Below are 22,838 nucleotides of genomic sequence, written 5' to 3'. Positions count from 1 at the left end.
GCCAGCCGGACGTTATTGGCGCGCGGGCCGCGCCCCGCCGCGCGGCGACGGACGGGCGGGGCGTGTCGGCCCGCGCGCCCTGGCGGGGCCCGGCGGGCGGTGGGCGGGGCCGCGGCTCGCGCGGCGGAGAGCGGCGCGCCCCCTCCCCCAGGTCAGTGCTGGCGCGCGGCGGCGGCGGGAACCGCCTCGCCCCTCCCGCCGCGGCGGCGGCGGCGGGCGCGCGCGCGGGGCGGGGGAAGGGAGGGGAAGGAGGGCCGGGCCGGCGGCGCTGCGGGTGCCCTTGGCGGCCCCGCGCCGCGGCCGGAGCTGCGGGGGAGCCCGCGCCGGGGCAGGGGAGGGGGGCGAAGCCCCTCCCGGGAGAATCCCGGGGCTGCGGGGCCTGCCGCAAGGCCCGCGAGACGGGTGTCGGCGAGCCGAGGCCAGCTCCGATCCTGCCGCGGAGGGGAGGGCCTCGCGACGTTCCTCGCGAGGAGGGCGCAGTTTCGGGGCGAGCACGAGCCCTGCCTGTGGGTGCGAGGGGCGATTTCCAGCCCTGTGCCTCCCCCACCCCACGTTGCCCCGCCGGCGGCCGGAGCGCGGCGGCTGCCGGGCGGTCCCCCCGCCGTCCCCCCGCGTTCAGGTGTCGCTGCGCGGGGGTGACGCAGCAGCGGCGGAGGCCGCGGGCCGGGGGTGGGGGGGGGGGGGCCCTGCCCCCTGCGCTCTGGCGGCGCTGCCCTCCGCGCCCGCCAGGGGCGCCCGTGAGTCGGGCGGGGCGGCGGCGGTGCTGGCGGGGGCGCTGTGCCCGCGCGGGCGGGGCGGCCTCGCCTTCCGATTGGTTGCCTGGCGGCGCGCTGTGCCCGCCCCCGCGGCTCGCAGCCAATAGGAGCGGAGCCCTCGATCTCCGGCGGCCTTCCCCCCGCCTGCCGCAGGGGCGCTCCTGGGGGCGGCGCGGCCGCTGTTTTCCTTGGAGAAAAGGGCGGCAATGCGGAGGCAGGGAAGGGGTGGAGTGTCCCGGCACCCGCTGCTGGCGGGCTTTGGGGGCGGTCTGGAGGCATCCGGACTGCGTGGGCCGGGCAGAGCCGGCGGGCCGGTCTGTGCCGGTCCGGTACGCCCGCCAGCGGAGCGGGCCCGCCCTGTCCGTAAATGTCGGTGGCTGTGCCGCAGCAAGCCAGGCCTCCCGGCCGGGGAGACAACGGGCGTGGCTAAAGCGTGCCGTATGCTGAAGAGACGTTGGAAAATAAATCCTGGTTCCGTGGCTGCTGCTCGGAGGTGGCGCCTCCTGCCCTGTTGTGGTCGCTCTTCGTCCCGCTTTCTTCTCCGATTGCTGTTCCGCTCCTCCTGGCTAGATGCCTCTGGTGCCACGGGTCTGACGCTTAGGCCCCTCGATGGAATTCAGTCTATATGATCTCTCTTTCCTTGTAACTTACTGTAAGCCTGTACAGTTGAAAAATCATTCCTGGCATTACTGATTCGGGGTGAGGTTTTGTTGGCTAGGGAAGCCAACAAAACCATTTTGAGTCTCATTCTGCCACTTACCACACACTGTTGGAGACTTCTCCCCTTGCTCTAGCTCTCCACCACCTGGACTGAAGTTGCTGAGTTTCTGTCAGCTCTTTTTTTATCCAGAGGTAACAGGCCTTTGATAAGGTAAATATGCCTGATCCTGGACAGGGTCACTTTTTAAGTACAGAACAAGTTTAAAATGAAAATAGTCGTTTATCCCAGTAAGTATGCCAATAACAGGCTTCTAAATTAGGCAAAAATGTACGAGTGAAGGCCACATAAAGATATAAAGTCATGCCCAATATCAGTTCAACTAGGTATCCTTTTCAGGATGGAGGGCTTGTTCCACAGCACATACCGTGATTTGCTCTTTAAAGAAAATGTTTATTTTGACTGTTACATTAAAAAGTATTTGTAGTATTGAAGATCTTTCTTCAGTTTTCGAAAAATATTCTGAAATAGGCAGATTTATGAACTAGTCAGCTTAATGACTTCTTGTTAATAACTTGCTGAGGAATGCATTTTGTGTCATAAGGGAAATGTTCTTGATTAAGAAAACCAGGTGAGGACTGTCACTGGGTTTTTTCAGCAAATGAAACACATCCACTGAGGTATTGAGTCTACTGTCTGAATATTTTATTTGATTACCTCACACAACATAGTGTGAAAACAGTAGGTTTGCTCTTAGTCTGAACGACCAGAATAAGGACACTGTTGTGTTTCTGGCTGCACGGATCAGTCTGCAGGCAGGCCTGGTGGTCCCTGTTGCACCAGGATGTACTGGCAAGAGCAAGGCTGTAACTCAGCTTTATTCTCTGTAGTCAGGACAGATGGCTGGGGCTGGATCTGTGCTCGGCTGTACGTGGCACAGCAGCTGGAGCTGATGCTGAGCAGTGTGCGTGTTCTGTAGGTGACATTCCCATACAACCATGTAGTAATCTAATTGTTGTTTTTATTTTATATCACAGTGATTCACAGTGTCTGATGTCCTCTTTAAGGCACTGCTCACAAGCAGTGGGGTTACTGAAAGTGCAGGCTGCTGCACAGAATGAGCAGCAGAAGGAAAAGATGCCTGCTTGTACATTGACACAGCATCCAGTTCTATTTTTTCACCACTTGTTGTAAGCACACAGATGTGTTTTGATCTTAGAGTGTTTCCATAGGATCAAAAAAATCTTATTCCCACCAATGTCATGTGCTTAGGAGTAGTCACACATGCAAGAGTAGTATGGACAACCTTTTAGATAAGAGAGGAAATAATATTATTTCTTTCCAAAATGTTGATCGATGATTTTGTTTGTTTTAAGTACAGTTCAGAGGGAAGAAATGAGACTGAAACTTCTGCACCTTCAGATGAGATCTTTCCACACTTTAACAATATGCCAGTGCCAAAGCTTTAGCAAAACTGGATGTCTACAATTAAAGCTGGATAATGGCGTTGAAAGAACAGCTCACAGAACAGCAAAGTCTTGGAATTTGTATGCTCTGAAAACTGCGTTCCCTTGGTTGACAAGTCAACATGTGCAAGTCAAGAATTGCCAATTCCTCCGAGGATTTGTATCCACTTTGGGAAGAAATGTTCATTATCAGAGTGGGGAGGGCTTTTTCTCATCCTGGAGACATTTGGGTGCGACAGTGATGGAAAACTACAGGCTCAATACAGAGTGGATCAAAAAGCTTAGGAACACATCGTCAAGATTTTATGCAGTTGTATCAGCTGGTAAAATTGTCCCCAAACCCAGTAACCAGCCAGTTAAGAGGCCACCAAAGGCACCGAGGACCAAGCAGCCATCCAGAACGAACCTGCCACTCTCAGACATGGAGGTAAAGGATGACATTTACAGTCTGTGTGACATTAAGGGAGTGCATCACTTTAATTTACATTCAGATTTGGGTTTAGATTAACATTTTAATGAAATTAACATACTTCATTATTTACACTAGTGTGGGACCTTTGCAAATAGAAGCAAGCTTGATAGATATTGGCATGTCTGGTATTTTGAAGGTAAAATGGAAGTTTACTTGCAATGTGTTAACAAAACTGGAGGGAAGATGAGTGGTTATTATAAAGTGGAAAGGTGAAGTGCATTAAAAATAGTTTTGACCAGTGCTTTCAAATCACATTTACTATTGAGAAACAAAGTCTAGCTTTCAGAATAATTGAACTTTCCCTACATTTCCTTGCTTATCCAGATCTACCCAGTTTTAAGGCTTCACTCAAACAGAAATAAAAATGAAAGTAAATAGTATAAAGTTTATATTCAGATTAAGTTTCATATGGGAAATGAACGTGCAAGTGTAGCCTGTGTTACCTGAGAAAGATCATTCTTTGTGTAGAAATAGCACCTTGATTATCAGACTCCTAGGGCTATAGAGGAAATGCAGCAACACACTGTTTTAGATACCCTGAGATATGACGAGGAAGAACAGTGCATATTTGTAGCCATATCTCCTTAAGATAGCTCTTAGCCAAGCCAGGCCTTAAGTATACTTGAGTATAGGATTTCCATGGTGAATCCTGGTGTCAGATGTGTACTGTTCTCAGGCTAAAACAACTGAGTTCCAGGGTGTTGTTAGTTAAATAGTATGATAGGGGGGACTAAAACAAGCCTTGTCCCTTCAGAAATAGCTTCCACGTTGCAAAATATATCTGTTACATAATCTACTGAATGTGAGCAGAGAAAAGTTTTAGTGCTTGCCTTCTCATATCTAAGCTTCTGGTTAATATTCTGTGTGATGACTATGCCTTAGTGTAACATAAAGAGGTAGTTACAGACAATTTAGTTCCCACTCCTATTTTCATACTGCTTCGCAAGAGGAAACTGAGAAATATTAGTCCTGAAACATCATGTAATGTTTCCAGCTTTTTAGTCATGCTATGACATTACATTCAGAGTTTGATTCTTTTTGGTTTTGGGTGAAGCAGCAGCATTCTTGAGGCTTTTAAATGACAGCATAGAATGCAAACAGTTTCTTTGTTTGACATTTTCATATATATGTGCAAGTAACATGCAGTGCTATTTTTACTTTTTTCCATTGTGAAGAAATGGAGAAAATACTGCCTGATACACTGAAATAATAATATACTTCCTGAGGAAGCTTTTGCATGGCAAAATGCTGGGCCAGAAATTATGTAAACTCAGACCTAGCAGAAACAGAAACATTTGCTATTTTTTAATAAATCCAGTGTGGTTTTGTCAGATATTTATTCCAATCTGCAGGGGTGCAGATAAGCTGTCACCATGACTGCAGGCTGACAGTAGTGGAGTCAGCATTTTTTTACCTGTCCTTATAGCTATGTAGTATAGAGAAGTAACTTCTGGAGGTAGCTGATTTCTGGAAGATTAATAGAAGTAGCACAAATGGAGAATCTTTGAAGGGTTTTTTTTGCAGCATGCCATCAGTTTTTTCTAAATCCTGGTGTCACAAAAAAAGCTGATCTTGCCTTCTGTGCATGTTTGAAGGCAACCAGGTGCCCCCTAGTATTGCAGGCCATAATGCCAAGGCCATTGCCTTGGGGACATCTCCTTCCCAGCTTCTCCTGCCTCTGGCAGAGCTGCAGGCCCAGTCCTGAGGTTCTTGGTTAGAGAACCCTGAGGATCTGTGGTGGTTTCTGTCTGGGAGAGCCTGACAGCTGACACCTTTCTTTTGCAGAGCACTTGGTGAATGAGATCGTTCCCATCCTCCCCAACAGTGGTCTTCATGTGTTTTTACAGGCAGAGTGCTGAGCACCAGCAGTGATAAATCGTTGTACAACCAGTTTTTCGGGATAGATGGAGGAGTTACTTGAAAGCAGTTGGGTGGTTTAGTCGGTCCATCAGTGAGTGGTACCACTACTTGGTTAATCTTGTACGTACGGTCTGATGGCAGGAAAAGCCTCTGAGCTAATTCTTAGTGCTATAGTCATCTAGCATAGAAATAGCTTGAAATTCAGGCAAAGACGTAGTATTTACTACACTTTTAGGTGAAGACTGATTCCCCTTCTGGTGATACAAGGACTAAAGCTTATCATGCAGATTTTCTTGCTTAAAAATTTTAGTATGCTTTAAGTGGAAGAGATGGACTACAGAGACTTATGATTCCATGAGCTTGTACAGTCGTTGGGGGCATGATGATACAGAAAATCAGTTGTCAGTGTACTTAGCTGTCCTTAGGAGCAGCCATCCTGTGTGCTGCTCTGAATGGAATCTCAATAACAGTGTAGGCAGAAAGGAGGAGGGTGGTGAGTAGCTCAAGTTCCATTCTAGCACCAGTACAGGTGCTGTATTCTGGGGTTTTTGAAGTTTGCAGGTGAAAGCGATGTAGCAGAAAACATGACATTAAGGTTGATAAGCCATTTAACACATCGATTTTAGGATTAGCTGATTCACTGATTGGAGTAGATTTTTTGGCTGTATCTCCACCAACAGTCATGGGAATTTAGATATTCAGAGCACCCGTGGACATGTATTTTAGGTGTCTTAATCTCAAATTATATCCAAGGCAAATGTTCTCTATCAAACAAGAATTTTGTAAATACTTAAGTGAAACAGTACATTGTAACAAAAAAACCCAAAACCTGAAAGTAGTTCATGTTCAAAATGCTATTTCAGGCATGTAGCTTAGCAGAAAAACTTCTGGTTGTAACTAAATGAGAAATGTAGGCATTCAAACTAAAATTGCAGCTGTAGGACAGAAAGTTGAAATGAAGAGTAGCCCAAGTAATAAACTCTGGGAAGCACAGAGCAGGATAGAGATTTTCAATTGTATACTAACTAGAAGATGAAGAGTTTGCTCCCTTAACTCTTGACAGAAGAATTTCATGGCAGAGTATGTGTACTTACAATAAGAGGTTTTTGAAATAATCTTCAGATTCAGATGCATAATTGGCACTGGCGATTTAGAGATTGAGAACGGATTTATACAGTTGAAATTGTGATAATGAAACTTGCTACTTCAAGGGAACGGAAAACACAGTTCTGTTCCACTGTTAATTCAGCCTTCTAGCACAGTTGTCAAAATATGCCTACAGAGTTGCTCTTTGAATATTAGAATTACTTTGAAAGCTTATTTTCTGCGAGTGGTTGCAGAATTAAGCTGATGGGTAAGGAAAGCTTTGGATGTGATAACAGAATGTGAACATTTAAAAAGAAAAGTTCAAATGTGAGGTGGTGATTCTGATGATTGGTGGTGACAGGCCCCCTGCAGGGAGCAGAACACCTCTTTAAGCCTTGCTGTTTGACAGTATGAGTGCTGCAAGAATGTAACTTGGATTTTAGGTTGAAGTGTATTGTGGGTCTAAATCCCTCCAGATGAGTACAGTTCCTTTGTTCATTTGTTGTTAGTTACATCTCCATTTGTATTAGTTACAAAAAACTGGGAAGTGACTGATCCACAGTGAGACATTGCTTTCTGGATATTTTCCACTACATTGTACGGAAAAACATTAGTGTAGGTCATACATGGTGTCAGAACAAAGAAATATACTTCAAATGAGTACTACAATTTTCAAATCAGTTTATTGTGACTTGATTAATCAAGAAAATCTCAAATCTCCTTGCAAGTCAACATAATTTTTCCAGTTGAATAAGGCATTTTAGTTATTTAGGATTGTGGGATATTGGGACAAACTGGCCATTGTGTACTGTTCAGCCGTGGTGGTGGTGGAGACCACGCTGTTAGTGCAGGATGCAGCTCAGGGTGGGGAAGGGACGCTGTAGATGTGCAGCACTGCAAGTGGCCCAGAAGGTCAGTGACTTCCTGTGCTGCAGTGGCTCAACCTGGGCAGTAGCTTGGTGCATGGCAGAACGTGATGTTTGTGATTGGAGGTTCTGCTTGATAAACAGTCTGGGGTAGTCAGACTTGGTTTATCTTTAAAACACGGATGTTAAAACTGCTATCAGGGATATCTTGCCTCTGGTTTCAGTGGTCAGCCAAGCATGTCATAAGCTGTGTGATGGGAGAGCAGCAGGAAGTGTGGCTCTGCTGTTCAAGTATTTGATTGGCATTCAGGGAAGAAGGGTTTTCACTGTGGCTCTACCACAGAGTTTTTTGGTGCAACTTAACTCCTGTCTCCTGGTTTGTTCTCAGTGTGTGATTTGCTTTCCTACTTAACAAGGAGCAAGTAATCTCATTAGTATATGTACAGCAGGTGGGCAGCACGGCAATGATACCACAGAACAGTGCATAAATGAAAACTGTCACTCTTAATAAATTTGAAGCAAATAGTTGTCTTATTAACATTTTGCTTCAGCCTTGCCCTAACTCAAATCTTTATTCCTTTGGCACAGAATCTGATGCAGTGCACAGCCTTTGCAACAGCAGATGAGTATCATCTTGGTAATCTGTGTCATGACCTGACTTCACATGGATATGTTGAAATAACAAGTTTGCCTAGAGGTAGATTTTTGAAACATTAAATGCAATGTTATACCTTGGGAAATAAAATACGGGTGAGGGATATCATTTTTATAACTTTATGTATTCTTATTCTGATAATATCCTGGAATATATCATACTTCCTGTAAAATTATTGCTTTGCTTAAAGATTCTATTTGCTTAAAAATTCCCACAACAAAACCTTTCAGAATAGCAATATGGGCAGCTCTTGCTCTTACCCTGTGATAATTTTTCCCAACATTACAATTACACTAGAAGTATAGAAAAACTACGTGCATGCATGAGAAATAGCTTTGGAAATTGACTGATAGAGAGAATTTCTATAGACATCACTAACTGAGAAAATTCTGAATGTTTTAATTAATCTTTCAGTAGTGAGGTAGTGCACTACTTCAGCTGTCAAAACAATTTTGTAATTTGAAGTGTTGCATCTTCTTTCTGTATCCACATTTCTATTAATGTAAATTACAGAGCTGGAGAGGAAGGCATGCAAGAGAGAATCTTACTGACTAAGTGAAATTAAAATGATACACACATAAATGCTTAGTTCTAGTAAAGAGAATGCTGTTGATACTTCTTCTCTATTGGGCCAAGTATATTCTAGCAATTGTGGAATGCTTCACTTAGCTAGGCTTTAGCAAAATAATTGGTTCTGGTTTCCATGTAGAGTATCTCGGAAGACTTGGGAAAGTATGGCTTGGAAATAGCTGCAGTATACTACAAAAGAAAAACAAATGGATCTTATTATAGCTTAAGGAGCCTTATGCCCTGGAACAGCTGTGATTTTCATATGTGAGTAGTAGAATGCCTTTCTTCTTCCTTTTGGAAGAACAAATTATATGAAGCTAGGAGAAGGAGAGGCAGTTCATGGGCATTTTAGTGGGGCTTATCAAAAACCTGTCTGCCTCTCAGATAATAATCTAAGTGCAATAATACTCCAGTAGGTCTCTTGCAAGGACAAGATTTACTGATGATTGTCTTGTTCAGAAAGATGAATATGAAAGACAATACCCACTAGAATATAGGCTTCCTGTTCCTCTGTCGTTTCTTTGTATTAAAACTAACCCTGGTTTCACAGCTTTGGGATAGAAACTTTGTACAACCCCAGCATGACCGTGAATTAAATGTTACTGTTGATGGTATTTTACCCTGGCAGTGTCGTTTTTGCCAGTTCCTTTTATTTCTTCATGGTGTTTTTGACTCATAATGAGTACTGTTTATCAAAGGTTTGGAGGAAGTAATGATGAAAGGATATTGGATTGTGCCAGCAAATCTGAAGTGTTGTGATGGTTAGCATATGCATGTAGCAGTGGTTGGTTACCAAGCCAAACACTGAATCTTGGAAAATAATTTTTAAAAATATTACCACATAGAAATCTAAATCAGCAGTTATTGTGTGGATTTGTTACTTTGTAGTGTTTTTCCACAGCATTCTTCTTGGTTTTGACCTCTTTAAAAACATTTTAGAGGCAGATCCTGCACCTCCACTTAAAGTAGACCAAATTCTCTTCAATTGTATATGTTTTGGCTGGAGTGGATAAATAAAGATATGGCCAGTATTTGAAAAGGCAAATGAGAAAATATAGACAAATGTTACTTCCATGATGAACTCAAACTCACACCTAAAACTTGCTCTAGTTGTTCATCCAATGATGTGTTTCTGAACTGAAATAGCAAGTGGAAGAAAAGTCTTTAAGGGCTCATTCAGACCAACCATGTGGTCCCAATTCAGATATTAGCAAAAGTGTATTTTACACTTGGTCATCTCTGTCTGCTGCCTCAGTCTACCTGGCCTCTATGGCTTGAGCAGTAAAGCAGAAGGTAGAATTTGTACACAAGCAGAATTGTCACTTGACGTGTGATTTTCCTGCAAAGATATTTAAATTTTTAAGGCTTAGCTGTTAGGCCCTGCAAAATCTTTGTGAAGTCTCACTTTATAATAGTGGGCTTTACTGGTCTCACTTTATATAGGGGGCTTTACTGGTCTAGCTTCCACTAGTGCTGCAACAAAATGAGTCATGCTGGTTTGAAACAGCATCAGGACTTCTAAAACTTTATCTGTATTAGTGAGTGGCACAGTGGAGAAGATTTTGTAGAAGAAAGTTCAAACCCCTGTTTTGAGAACCCAGCAACCACATTTTGTAAGTTTGGGGGAATTCTACTTGGACTAGCTCTAGTCTAATCCTTTGTAACAAATGCCCCATTAGTGGTTGGAGTACCACAGGTGCATTTTTTGGAGCTTCTCTTTCAGTTTAATTTAATGCAAAAACCCTCACATTTTTTGTACTGTTGTGCAGTGCACATGAGAAGTGTGGTAAAGGAGGGTGGGTGGAAGATTTGTTTCAAAAGCACACTTCTGATGTGCAGGGAAATGCAGGTGTAGGCTCCCCCATCCAGGGGGTATGCTCTTTCAAGTTTCTGACTGGCAAAGCAAAGTCAGCACAATTTGAGTGCAGATTAGTCCCTTAGTGTATAGAAAAGAGAAAGATCTTCCAGGCAAACAGATTTGAACAGTAATTTCTCTGCAACTGCAGCCAACTTCCATAATTCTCTCACACTGCATGTCCACTTCTGTGTTCTGTTCCTGGTTATTTACTATGTCTGCATCAGTTTTCTCTTAAGTATTTTGTTCTTCAAGGCTGCTACATTTCGTTAACTGAAGATTCTGGTGAAGTTCCCAGTAGAGGCTCAGTCGGCCTAGAGTGTGGCAGTTCTGAGAAGCAGTATAGTTTGATACTGTAGTTGTTTCCTGGCAAGCATTTCTATCAGAAAAATACAATGTGGGACTGGCAGATGTGTTACTGTGCAACTGTTGAATTATATGCTTACAGCTATCAGCTGTCATGTTCAGAAGTTTAACTAATTATTCAATTTTTTCATTTATTTCAAACAAGATGCTGCAAATGTTTTGGTGGTCAGTACTGAGAAATCTGCAAAAGAAGATGATCCTGGCATGATCTTTTTCTTCAGGTAAGCTATAAATCATGCTCAAAACATTATGGGATTAGTAGTAATGGTGTGAAGGAAGTAGTGCAGCTTGCTAAATCATTGTATCATGTTACCTTATGAAACTCAAGGAATAACTGTCCAGCCAGAATGACTAAAAAAAAATCAGAATTATTTAAATGGCTAAAAAACACCTTCTCATGGTTTTTCATTAAAGTATGGTTAAAAAGCAACTGGTATGTAATTTCTGTGAAGATAGTTTTAAGTTTCTTGATTCACAATGACAAAAATTGCCACTGTACAATTAGACTATTCCATTAAAATACATTTAAAACAGTATGATTACACTCAGTTTTTCCTTGAATTCGCAGGGAAGGGGCTGTTGTATTTTGGAATGTTGAAGAGAAAAGTGTAAGTAAAGTGAAACTGTTGGTTAAAACTGCATAAGCAGGTGTTTTGTCAGTCTCACAAAACTCAGTGTGTTAGGGGTTTGTTTGGAAGATTGATCTTTCCATGAAGGAAAATTCTTCTCCTAATGAGTGCAGGTTCTTGCCTGCTGCTGCCCTCAAGTGTGTGGGCTGCTGATACATCACCTTTGCAACTCATACTAAAGACAAAAATATGACACCTTAATCTAGTGAGACTGACAAAAAGAAAATTTTTGCAGCTCTACATCCTGAAAAAGTAGATCAGAAAAATCAACCTGTGAATGATTGTTTGAAAGGCATTAATATAACAGAAAATATGTTAGAAGAAAAGGATCATTCCACTCTATTCCATTTTATGTCAAAACGATTAGAGACTTGTATTTGTGTAACTTTGAAAGAGAAAAAAAATCTATAAGCAACTCTTTAATACTGTTCTGTGTTTTTACCAGCTAGCAATTTTCCTGAAGGAAGTTTTTTATTGGTTGGTATAATTATTAAATATGTTGCTGACATATAATATTTTGGTGATCTTTGCTGACCAAGAAGGGTATGCCAGAGGCATATCTATTTTGATGAATATATTTAAAGTTATTTAATGTTTTAAATGTATTTTTATAACTGGTTAAACTGGGATCTAGATACAAAAAGTATTGACCTTATCTGTAGGCAGAGTATGTGAAATTAAATGGTGTAATTAATAGATCATACTGAGATGCATAGAAGTTCACAGGAGGATTTTCATTGGGGTAAATGAAAACAGAGAGCACTTGTTTCCAGACATGAACAATTTCTGGATCCAAGTTCATTTTTCCTGTTTCAGAACTGAAATGTTCCTGATTTCCTGTCTGTTCTGGGAGGTGTCAGTATATCAGGTGTCCATACAAAAAAAGATACTAGTTCTCCCTTCAAACCTTGCCTCTAGCACACTTAGGATGCTATGGATGTATCTACGCTACTGATTCATAAGTATTACTGAAGACCAGCTGACTTAACTCCTGATGATCTTTGAGTTGGACACCTCAGCCCCTGGAGTACTCTGAAAATTCTCCTTTTCTTGTACATGCTTTGTACCTTTGAAAATTTCGTACCTTGTTTTCCTGGTCAATACTAGTAACAGTAGTTGGTCCCTTGCTAGCTTTATTTATAAAAGAGGAGGAAAAATGCCTCTTTCTGCTTATCGAAATCATAGTCAAAGTTTTAACTGCCAAACAACTTGCTCAAACAGAAGAAGTATTTTTGTGGACATGCTTTAATGAACTGAAACAAAAGGAGAAAAACCCCGAACTGGGCTGTAGAACAGAAACTGAAAGTAATTCAGTAAAACAGAGAATGTAGAGTATCACTGCAAATGGACAAAAGTGCTCCAGATTGACTAGTAGGAGAAAAAAAACTTATTTTACATTAAGAGACGCTTAACAGGAGAAGTAACAAATACAGACTGATCACAAAAAAAAATTTAGAATACGAAATACCAGTTTCAAATACCTGAATAGGAAGGCTGTAGAGCAGCTTCCCTACCAAAATAGCTAGGACAAAAAGAAAAACCAGCTTTGAGGTTTTTTTAAAAGGAAATTGTGTGACGTAAGTGCCCATAATAGCAAGAGTTTGCAGCTAGTGACTCCAGAACATCTCTTCTAATTAGTTTTACTGTGTCACAACTAGTCCCTTCTATAAAATTAGGCTGGGCCTAGAAGCAAGCGGGGTTTGCATTGCTGAACTGTCCCTGGACACCACTGGTTGGCTGAGGTGACTGGCCTCAGAACAGACGCTTCCTATGTTTTCATACCCTTTTTTTTCCAAAGACATGAATTATATGGCAAATCTTAGTCATGCTAATACTGAATTCAGGATTACAAAGGGAGCAGTTGCAGCTGTAGGGTTGAGGGGGTTTTTTTCAGTGAAAAATGTTACTGTGTTACATAGATAGATAGTATCAGCAAAACTCTTGAAAGCAATGAAGAAAGCTAGCAATGCAAAGGAAATCCCTCTTGCAGGTGATCCAGCAGATTTTTTAGAGTACTTAACCTGGAGAATATGCTTTATGAAAAAGTTACAGTATACAGTTTTGTACTAAAATATTAACTATGATCTTTTATTTTAAAAAGAGAGTGCTTTTTAAGTATGCCTTAGTAGAAGATTGACCTCTTTAAAGAATTTAGGCATCAAAAGTGTATTGTGGTTTTGTGGTTTGGTTTTTTACTGGCTGTTGTGTAGCTAAATGCCTTTTAAAAACTTGTAGGTGAGTGCTTTTTTTAGTTCAGAACTTGTTCTAATTGCAGATGAGGGGAGCCTTGTAGCATATAAAAAGGAACAAGGATGAGAGAGCCTAAATCAGGTGTCAGAGGACAAAGTTTTGTGAGAGAAAAAGGCTCTTTCTTCCTGCATCAGATTTTAATGTGCTGGAGAATAAAAGAGCAAAGTGATTACTTCTGCAAGTAAAATTGCACATTTAACTATTTACAGGGATGAATGTGGCAGCTGTAACAATTTTTCCAGATTTTTGTAGTGGTAAAGGATTTCTCTAATATAACTGACCTCTGGCAGCTGAAACAAGACTACTGATTTCAGCAGCAATCAGAAACAAAATTACTGATTTAGCAGCAAACTAGTAATTTTATCAGAAACAACCACCTGATGTACTTATCCTAAAGATTCATTCCCACATTGAGACATCTGCCAAAATCTTGTACAGCTCATTGTTATACTGAATACATCCATGTTGTCCTCAATGCTATTGTGGTTAATCCTTACTGTGTTCCATGTGTGCAGATATTAAATGACATTTCAGTTTTCCCAGATTACTTGCAGTTGTTAATAGCCACAAATTCTTCTGAAGCAGTTTCAGAAGTAAACTATGTTAATAATAACTTCATTATTTAGCACACCTCTTCATTGTTATGTAAATAACTTCAGCATAAAGGTTGCATTCATCAGCCTGCTCTATGCAAGTTCTTTGCAGAGAGATAATTTACTGCATGGTAACTGTTGCTGCAATTGTCTTCTTAGATGAAGAATATCATGAGAGTGCTAGAGCAGCATGAAATTCAGCCATATGAAGTTGCACTAGTCCATTGGGAGAATGAAGAGCTGAACTATAGAATAGGAGAGTAAGTATCTTCAGGCATTCTGTATATAAAAGCTAATAGACACCTAAAGCTAATTCAAGCAAAAGCAGCTAGTAAAAATATACTTGTCCTTGCTTTTTTCCCAAATGAGTAAAATAAATAAAGAAAACAGTAAATCTAAGTTGACAAGTGTTGCTGTCTTGGTAAACTTGCAGGTAGTGGCTTTTGCTATTTGCTTATACAATATATCTTGTAAATAAGAAGCTCCCTGCCCACACAACTCTCTGTGTTCTTCAGCAATCCCAAACAGAAACTATGTACCTCACAGCAAAGAAACTTATGAGCATTATTGAGACAAGTCCGATTTTAAAGAAGATGCTCTCTATAAGCTTTCTCTTTGTCCCTGAGGTTCATATACAAAGACGTAATTTCAGCATATACTTCATTTCCTAGGAAAGTTACAACTTGATTATTGGGTAATGATAAACCTGGCAAGTTGTCTTTCCATGTTAAATAATGTTTTTTCATCATGGAAGGAAAATTATCTCTACAGAAATATTTCACAATGAAAATGATTATATAAATTACCTGTAATTTTCCAACAGCACCTAAAAGCAACCCCTAGACAGGACACTGTTAATACTAGGAACTGAACTAATGAGGTTGAGCTTATTTAAGGTAATCTGGTAAGGAGACAGGTGTTTGATTTTTCCTGACCATTTGAAAACTGCATGTACTATTCAGTTGTGTAATTTGTGATTCCTGACATGTTCCATTGTGCTTATGCATGTTTCATAGAGATTCATATGAAAAGTTAAACGAGTCTTTTGTCCTCTTTTCTTTGCTCCTTGCCCCCTATGCAGTAGAGGTTTTAGGGAAAGTAACATTATAGTCGGGAGGTAGTAAGGTTGGTAAGAGTGACAGTGGAAAATGAAAACAGAAAGATAACAGAAGAGCTAAAGAGCAGGAGAGAGGCCAGCATCCTGCTCTGAATTACCTGTGTGTATGCAGTAATGCTGTAGTTACCATCACAGCTTGCGGCACTTGCATTTACACCTAGAAAATTTGGTCATAATATTAGTCTTAAATTGAGGAACTAATTTTCAGTGATTGTTGTGATTGTTGTCAGGTTGAACATGAGTAAAATGGAAGGATGAGTATGACACCCATACAGATATGGCATGCCTTATCTAAATAAATAACCAGCCCTTCTTGCATTGTCAATTATTCTTTAAATGTTCCTAAGCTTGTGGCTCCGTCAGTGAAGATGCTTCAATCTTGTCTTAACAGAGGTCAGTCAAAGCTCCATAAAGGACAAATCTTGTTAAATTCTGAGCTGGATAGTGATGAAGTTGTTCTGCAGAAATTTGCCTTTTCAAATGCTCTTTGTCTTTCTGGTAAGTTAATATTGTTCCTACTATGTAGTCTGTGCTACAGATTTTGTGAAATGTCATTATAAGTGGGACTTGTACAGTCACAGGCTGGAAAAGACTTGGTATCTGGTTAGACAGACTGTGTAAGGAGTGTGCTTCAGTGAGAGGATTTGTTTTCAATGCTTTTACTGTGTTTTTTGTAAATTGGAATTGCCTTATTCAATGTAAATCGTTCTAAAGCTGAACAAAGCACATTAACAAGCATGCTTTGCAAAAGATACACGTTCTACTGAGCATCCTGTTCCCCACCCTTGAGAACTATCCTACGATAACAATGAGTGTAGAGTTCAGTATTAGAAACTTCTCAGTAATCTTGGGTAATTCATACTGACGACATTTCCTCTGACAGAAGAAGCTAGATGCCAGCTAAAGTGATACAGAGCAGCTATTCCCAGCTGGGGAGGTGTATCAGTATACACGTATCTGGACCAGAGTCAAAATAAAGTTTTCCAGGCTTATTAGCCATGGTAGCAGACAGTGGGAGGCACTGGGAAGAAGTCAGGCTCACCAGTCATGCTGCTGCTTCAGGAAATAACACCTGTCTGCTGCTTCAGACATTGAATGATGTAGGAAGTGGGAGTTAGGCACTAGCAGCAGTAAGGCTGTCCTCAGAAAGGCCTTTAAGGGAAGTCTGTCTGGTCTACCTACCACTACTGTCTTTAGGGTAAATTCCAGGATTCCAGTAGTATTTTGGGGAAGTGCACCTTTATGCAGGAGAGAAACAGAATGCACATTTTTGAAGTGCTACACCATTTGATCAAGGAGTACAGTGTAACTAAATGGTTCCTGAAGGAAGAGGAAGGAAGAGCTGTTGAGAAAAAAGCATATTGTTTTCTATAGTTTTCCTATACATAAAGTCACTGTATGGAAGAATAGTGCCACCTAAAAGGGAGCAAGGGATTTTTTCTCAGGAGATTATGTTCAGTAAAAATAAAGGATGCAAGTATAGTCCCTAGTCAAATTTATGACACAGCAGAGACCAACCTCTGTCAAGTAACAGGTGACAGATTAAATGCTTACTGGCTTTTTTTTTTCAGGGGCTAAATTTAAAGTCATTTAAGTCAGTGGCTTGGATTAGGCCTCTGTATTCAAAAGATGAGTGTGCAAAATGCTCAGCATTGGGTTTACTGTCAGTGTCCTAACCAGATGATACTATTGATTACTCCCACAAGAGTTCATTTTGACAATTAAATCTTACTGATTATTTTTTCTGTTTGAATGGGGTTAATTTTTGATCTGTTGCAACTTCATTCTTGTCTGGGAATCTGGACTAAAGAACAAGGCCCAAGTTTTATCATCTTGTAGAAACAGCTTTCCAGGTTCAAGCTGAGGCATGGTAGAATTTGTGTTGCCAATGCCAGTGCTGAACTCAAGCTTCCAGAGAACAGAAGTTAGTATCTTCAGTAACAGTACACTCACCTAAAAACAAAACGGGAGATTGCTCAAGTTTGACTTGAGCTTCAACAGGAACTGGCGGTGTGTCTATGCCAGCTAACTCTGTGGTTGGAGAGCACTGTGCATCCATACTGGACAAATGGAGAATGAGAGTTGTGCAGGACACTAGAAATGCAGTGGAGGCTCTTGAGGTACCATATGAAGTCAGCCTGACACCAGCATAGCTCATTATCTCCAGCCTCCTTGGAATGTAATTTGCAGAGGGCTCATACATCCAGTAGAGCACTTGGACACACAGCTTCTGAGTTGAAGCAAAAACTCTCCAGGATATAAACTAATCGCTTGGAGAAGAAAGCTGCGCTCAAAGTGCAGCTGGTTCTGTGTGCAGAGCTGTGTCAGTGCCCAGCCCAGATTTGTCCACTGAATACATGAATAGTGATTATATAATATAAACTGTAACTTGCTTCAAATGTCTGTAAGCATCAACATGTCCTGAAGCAGCCTGTTGGCAGATTTAAAGTTACAATTACTTGAAAGCATATGTACCTCTCACAGTCAGCTTTCTCATCTCTGTGTTGCAGTAAAGCTGGCTATTTGGGAATCGTTACTGGATAACTTTGTGGAATCTATCCAGTCAATTCCTGAGGTGAGTGAGGTCTTGTTTGTAATTCTCCCCTCCTTTTCTCCTGTGTTTTGTAAAAGACCAGTGCATATGTAGCTGTAGGGAAAAAGCAGTTGAATGTTCAACACATTTGATGGTAAATCCATCAATGTGGAGCAGCTCAGAACACCTGCAAAGTGGTCAGACAAGAAATCATCAACCTTTAAAGGGTTGGGAGTGGGGTTCTGCATTGTCATGATGTTTCCCATGTTGTGGCACTGTCACCTGCTACTGGTGAAATGTATGTGTAACGGGACAAGCAGCATTTAACAACCTGGCCAAACACAGTGTGTGGTAACTAGGGCTGAAAATAATGTGCCTTGACTTGAATATAATGAAGAGTTTGAGTGAATTACTTAAAAGTTTTTCATGAGACCTAATTACTGTACAAAGCCTATATGATGTTGTATATAAAAATGAGATTTGTAGGGTTCAAAAGAGAAAATGCTGGGTTTATTACTTTTATGTGAAGGAAATAAATGGTAATACATTGATTGTTGTAAGGAGAAAGTCTATTAAAAGGCTAAGTAGTGACAAGGTAAAAGAGCACTGTCATGACTTAAAAATAGTAGGAAGGAAAAACAAATGATCTCTTGTTCAGGAAGTCATTTATAGAAAATTCCCCAGTATTTTTTGTAGATACTGATGACATACTGAGTGATTTATTGAAAAACCTGGATGAACCAGTTGCTTGGTGATACTCTTAGAAAGCTAGAGAAGCAAGGCACTAAGCAAACAAAACTAAAATGTTAATAAGTACAGTATGCATTTAGATTTTAACACACTTCAGGCTGTAAAGTTCTGGACTTCTTAATTACTAGTACATGTTTCTTGATCAAGTAGCAAAGAATTTACTTTTCAGATTCTAAAGTCTCGAAGGAAGGTAAAACTCTCTCATGCAGATGTGATGCAGAAAATTGGAGAACTCTTCGCACTAAGGTAATTTTTGGTTACACCCAAGACATTGTATTACATGGAACTTAAAAATCATGTTGTGCATGATACAAAGAGCAGAATACACACTAAATATAGAGCAGGGTGAGACGGAGTGGAAGAATTCCTTCAGCCTTCTTTTGACTGGAGTCTGTGTGCTATTTACATTAGTCAGAGGACCCCGTGGCTCACCACTCACACTGGCATTTCAACTACAGGCATTAGGCAGGCAGTGTATCATAAATGGCCAAATTCCCCACCCTTTTCCCTTCCTGAGTCCAGCAACACAACACGTCTCTTAACTAGCAATTACAGCAGATACTACAGCGCGTAAAGGATACCAGGGGAAAGACAGCTAGGTAGAACTGTTAGCTACAGCCTAGAGTTGGTAAAAATCTTCTGTGAGTTCTGGTCTTCCCTTGACTTACTCAGAAACCTCTGCAAAATTACTGGATTTAACATATTTTCCTCCCTCAGGTGAAATTTGGCCATTGACAATACAGACCATTACACACTCAAAAAAAAACCCACAAAAAACCCAAAAAACCAACAACAACAACCAAACAAAAAACAACAAAAAAAACCACCAAAATCTCCAAGGTAAAATTAAAAAAAAAATCCTATTTCAAACACTAGGACTTACATCCTTACTTGAAGAACTGATCAGTAATCAACAATGATGTTCCAAGTATCCAAAGGTTTATGTTAGCAGTACGTTGAAGGCAGGAGATTTTAGCTTTTAGCCTTTATGATACTTAGACCATAGTCTGATTCTGAGGAGTGTGCCATGTTCACACATCCAGTCACATTTAGGAGTTCTGTATTGTTATTTTGTGTACTGCCAGCATAGTCAGGGACCTCTCTGCAGGTATCAAAAATTAAGGCAGGTGACAGGTTGAGGAGGCGGTGTTGCCATAAGGCAAAAAGTTATTTACATTCAGAAGAGTTCCACAGTAGAGTATTCCCAGGAAGGTTTCAGGAGATGTGACCAATTTTAAACAATCGCTCCAAATGTATTTTTACTATGAAAGGAAATTCTTTTCATATTTTATGTAGCATTACAGGAAAATTTTCTTATTTCATTTAACTGCCATGTAAATATTTGCTCCTATATTCACCAAGATGAAGCCTGAACTACAGTAGTACCCATTCTTTTTAGACACCGTATAAATCTGAGCTCAGACCTGCTAATAACACCTGACTTCTACTGGGATAGAGAAAAACTGGAAGAGCTTTATGACAAGACTTGCCAGTTTCTCAACATTAATCGCAGAGTTAAGGTGAGTGTCATATTGTTGAGAGAATTTTTCACGCTCAGATCAGTTGTCTTTGGCTCAGCAGGGTCACAGATCGCTCTGTGAATGTGCTTTAACTGCAGAAACTGAATAAAAAATAAGATTTTGTACACTTTCCCCTTTTCCATGTGTTCTTAGCCCACTCGCACCTTTACCCAGTTTAGGTTAACCTGCCTCACATGAATGAACTGCTTATCTCCTGAGCCACTAAATTAGGCTTTAAATAGTTAGAAGAACTGAGAAGTGGAATTCACATCAGTTCTTGAAGGGTGACATAATGTTTACTGCTGGACAAGAATAAGAAGCACAAAAACTACCTCTCCTGATTGTACAGAAAGCATAAATATTTAATTTCAAGGCATTCCAGAAAGCTGCATCTTCTTTTGCTTGTGACTGTTTTCATGAGTAGGTATCCCCCAGAAGCACCTCAATACCTGTAGATGCATATCCAAATTTATATTCTTTTGGGGAACCTATTGAAATAACAGGTTCATTTATACTGAAGCTTCTGTTGCTTGTGCATGTTGCCTTACAGAATTTTCTGTTCTTATTTGCAGAGGTGTTAACCCCTTTCTAGTTCTGTGGACTGTGTTTCCCTATTTAGTGATCTGATTCCATTTTGGGAGTCCAGATTTGTGGTGTTTGTAATTGCTTGCAGGTAATGAATGAAAAGCTCCAGCACTGCATGGAGCTGACAGACCTGATGCGAAATCACCTGAACGAAAAGCACACACTACGCCTTGAGTGGATGATAGTAATACTCATCACCATAGAGGTTGGTGGGGCTTCTTTCCAATATTAAGAATGTAATAATAAGTGCAATTTCTATATTTCGATGATTTGGGAATTATTATATTAATGTGATGTACATGGGGATTAGTATTTCTTTGCAATTTTCAAACTGCAGCTACAGTTATTTTTCAGATTATCTGATTTATAGTGTAAGCTGGTTTAAAGATTTCTAAATAAAATAAAAATTCTTATCAATGTGTTTGCTGTTCCACAGGTTCTGTTTGAACTTGCAAGGGTAGTTTTCTGATGGCAGAACAAACTCAGGAAGAAAACTGACAAAACAATAGAGAACACAAGGCTTAGAAAATTCCGATCATATGCTTCTGGAGAATCATGAAATTGTGTTTCTTGATAAATCTCTAAATCTTCTATTCAAATAAAAAAAAAATTAAAAATCAGTCTGTGAACATTATTCCCAAACATTACTGGGATGGTTAGAGAGGTCTTAACCTATGGATGAATCCCATCTGTGCTGAATGTATTTGGTGAAGGAGTCTACTGCTTTCTCCCTTAGCAGTTAAAATGATGCTGAATACTTTCCTACTTTGTGTATTTCTGATTGATGGTGTTTTCCCTCATTTTCACCAGCTCCCTCTTGGACAGCTACCACACTGTCCCAAGGTTGGAGATGGCACTACTGTTTGTTCTCCTGGCATGATTTTAATATATATTGCAGATATATTTAATGTTATGTTCCACCCCATCAGAAAGTGGTGTTTACGTACTTGTACAGGAATACATTTGTTGAGATGTAGTACTATTTATATTTTTTTAACATTTAGTATTCATTTGGAAGGAGAATGAGTTATCTCTGAGGTCACAGGGACCTGTGGCAAAATGGTAGACTAAGATTCACAGGATTTCTCTGTGCACCTTATCATGCTATCTGATTTTCATCAGTGTAAGTTGCAGGGAGTGAGTTAGCATAGGGGAAGATGTCTTAATCATCCTCTAAGGTAAAAGTTTCTTCTCTTTTATTTTTAATCTACTCCTAGTCCACAGTGTTACTTACTCAGGAGAGGATGAATGGATTTTTTTCCCTAGCAACTTCTTTTTCTAAGTGTATTTTCAGAAACTGCTACACAACTGCTGTTTTATCACCTGTTTCAAAGTCACTTTAGTCCAGTGTATTGAATAAGGAACAGAACCTAAAGATTCTGTTAAAAGCTCCTGGAGCATCATTAACAAGCCATGATGACTAAATTCTGGCTAAAAATGCAGCTACATTTGCAGTAGCTTACTGTTCTCTCTTCACCCGAGAGCATTATTTCTGAGTGTAATGCTGGACTCCTGTTGAATACATCAAACAGATATAATGGAGAAAATAATAAAGTCAGGCACAGCTAGGAAAAACATCTGACTGCAAACCCATCCTTTTGCCATAAATTATGATACAATGCCATGGGTGCCTGTGAAGAAGCAGACGCTGCTCTTAAGAGTAGGCTTTCTCCATTGGAATCAGAACAGATTGTAGCTGGAGGTCTTAGTTCTGGAATAGCTCAAGTACTGCTTCTCTGAACTGCTGAGAAGGTCTGAACAGTTAGACCCTGCTCAGGGAAGTGAATCGGTTAGAACAGCTTGGTGACAAAGACTGCATCAGTAACCTGACTTACACAGCGTTGTTAAGAAACAGAACGTTACATCTTTTATGCAGCAGGAAAACTTACCAAGCACCACTTACTTCCAGTAACAGAGAATTAGGTTACATTTTAATTCTAATTTTTCCAGCAAATATTTTTCAGGCTTCTCCTTCTGCTCTTTTGAGTGTAATACTTGCTTTCAAGAACATTAGTTCTTGAAAGACATTCATCGGACATTTAATGTTTCAGTATTTCAGGTCATTTGCTAAAACGTAAATACGCAGACCAACTGCATCACTAGGAAAAGTGGTTTTAACAAAGTCATTGGAGGACTCCTAAATGCTCTTTAAAAGCATAAAGTGTCTAGGCTTCATTATCTAAAGCATTCTGTCTCAGGACTGTAAGAGTTACCAACACATCAACGAGAGAAGCACAGTTACTTTTGAAACT

At 40.6% G+C, this 22,838-nt stretch overlaps 1 protein-coding gene across 4 annotated transcripts; it reads left to right on the top strand.

Annotated features, from left to right (window-relative positions):
- Positions 1–86: 86 nt before the first annotated feature.
- Positions 87–21,206, top strand: RMND1 (required for meiotic nuclear division 1 homolog). Of its 4 annotated transcripts, XM_048295963.1 has the most exons (12): positions 87–151; positions 2,795–3,306; positions 7,752–7,860; positions 10,755–10,830; positions 11,178–11,217; positions 14,241–14,341; positions 15,590–15,696; positions 17,709–17,773; positions 18,651–18,727; positions 19,881–20,001; positions 20,675–20,791; positions 21,023–21,206. In XM_048295963.1, the coding sequence occupies exons 2-12, from the start codon at positions 2,809–2,811 to the stop codon at positions 21,053–21,055; spliced, it is 1,344 nt and encodes a 447-aa protein (XP_048151920.1). In that variant the 5' UTR covers positions 87–151; positions 2,795–2,808; the 3' UTR covers positions 21,056–21,206. The 4 variants fall into 4 exon arrangements, with proteins under 4 accessions (XP_048151920.1, XP_048151922.1, XP_048151919.1 ...); XM_048295962.1 differs by lacking the exon at positions 87–151 and having other exon boundaries at positions 2,755–3,306; XM_048295965.1 differs by lacking the exons at positions 87–151; positions 20,675–20,791; positions 21,023–21,206 and adding an exon at positions 1,375–1,626 and having other exon boundaries at positions 19,844–19,944.
- Positions 21,207–22,838: the final 1,632 nt, after the last annotated feature.

Source organism: Corvus hawaiiensis, chromosome 3 (genome assembly GCF_020740725.1).
Source record: "Corvus hawaiiensis isolate bCorHaw1 chromosome 3, bCorHaw1.pri.cur, whole genome shotgun sequence".
In the NCBI taxonomy this organism is placed as follows: Eukaryota; Metazoa; Chordata; class Aves; order Passeriformes; family Corvidae; genus Corvus; species Corvus hawaiiensis.
Note: the sequence above shows the minus strand (reverse complement) of the source record. Positions and strands in the feature narration are given on the sequence as shown.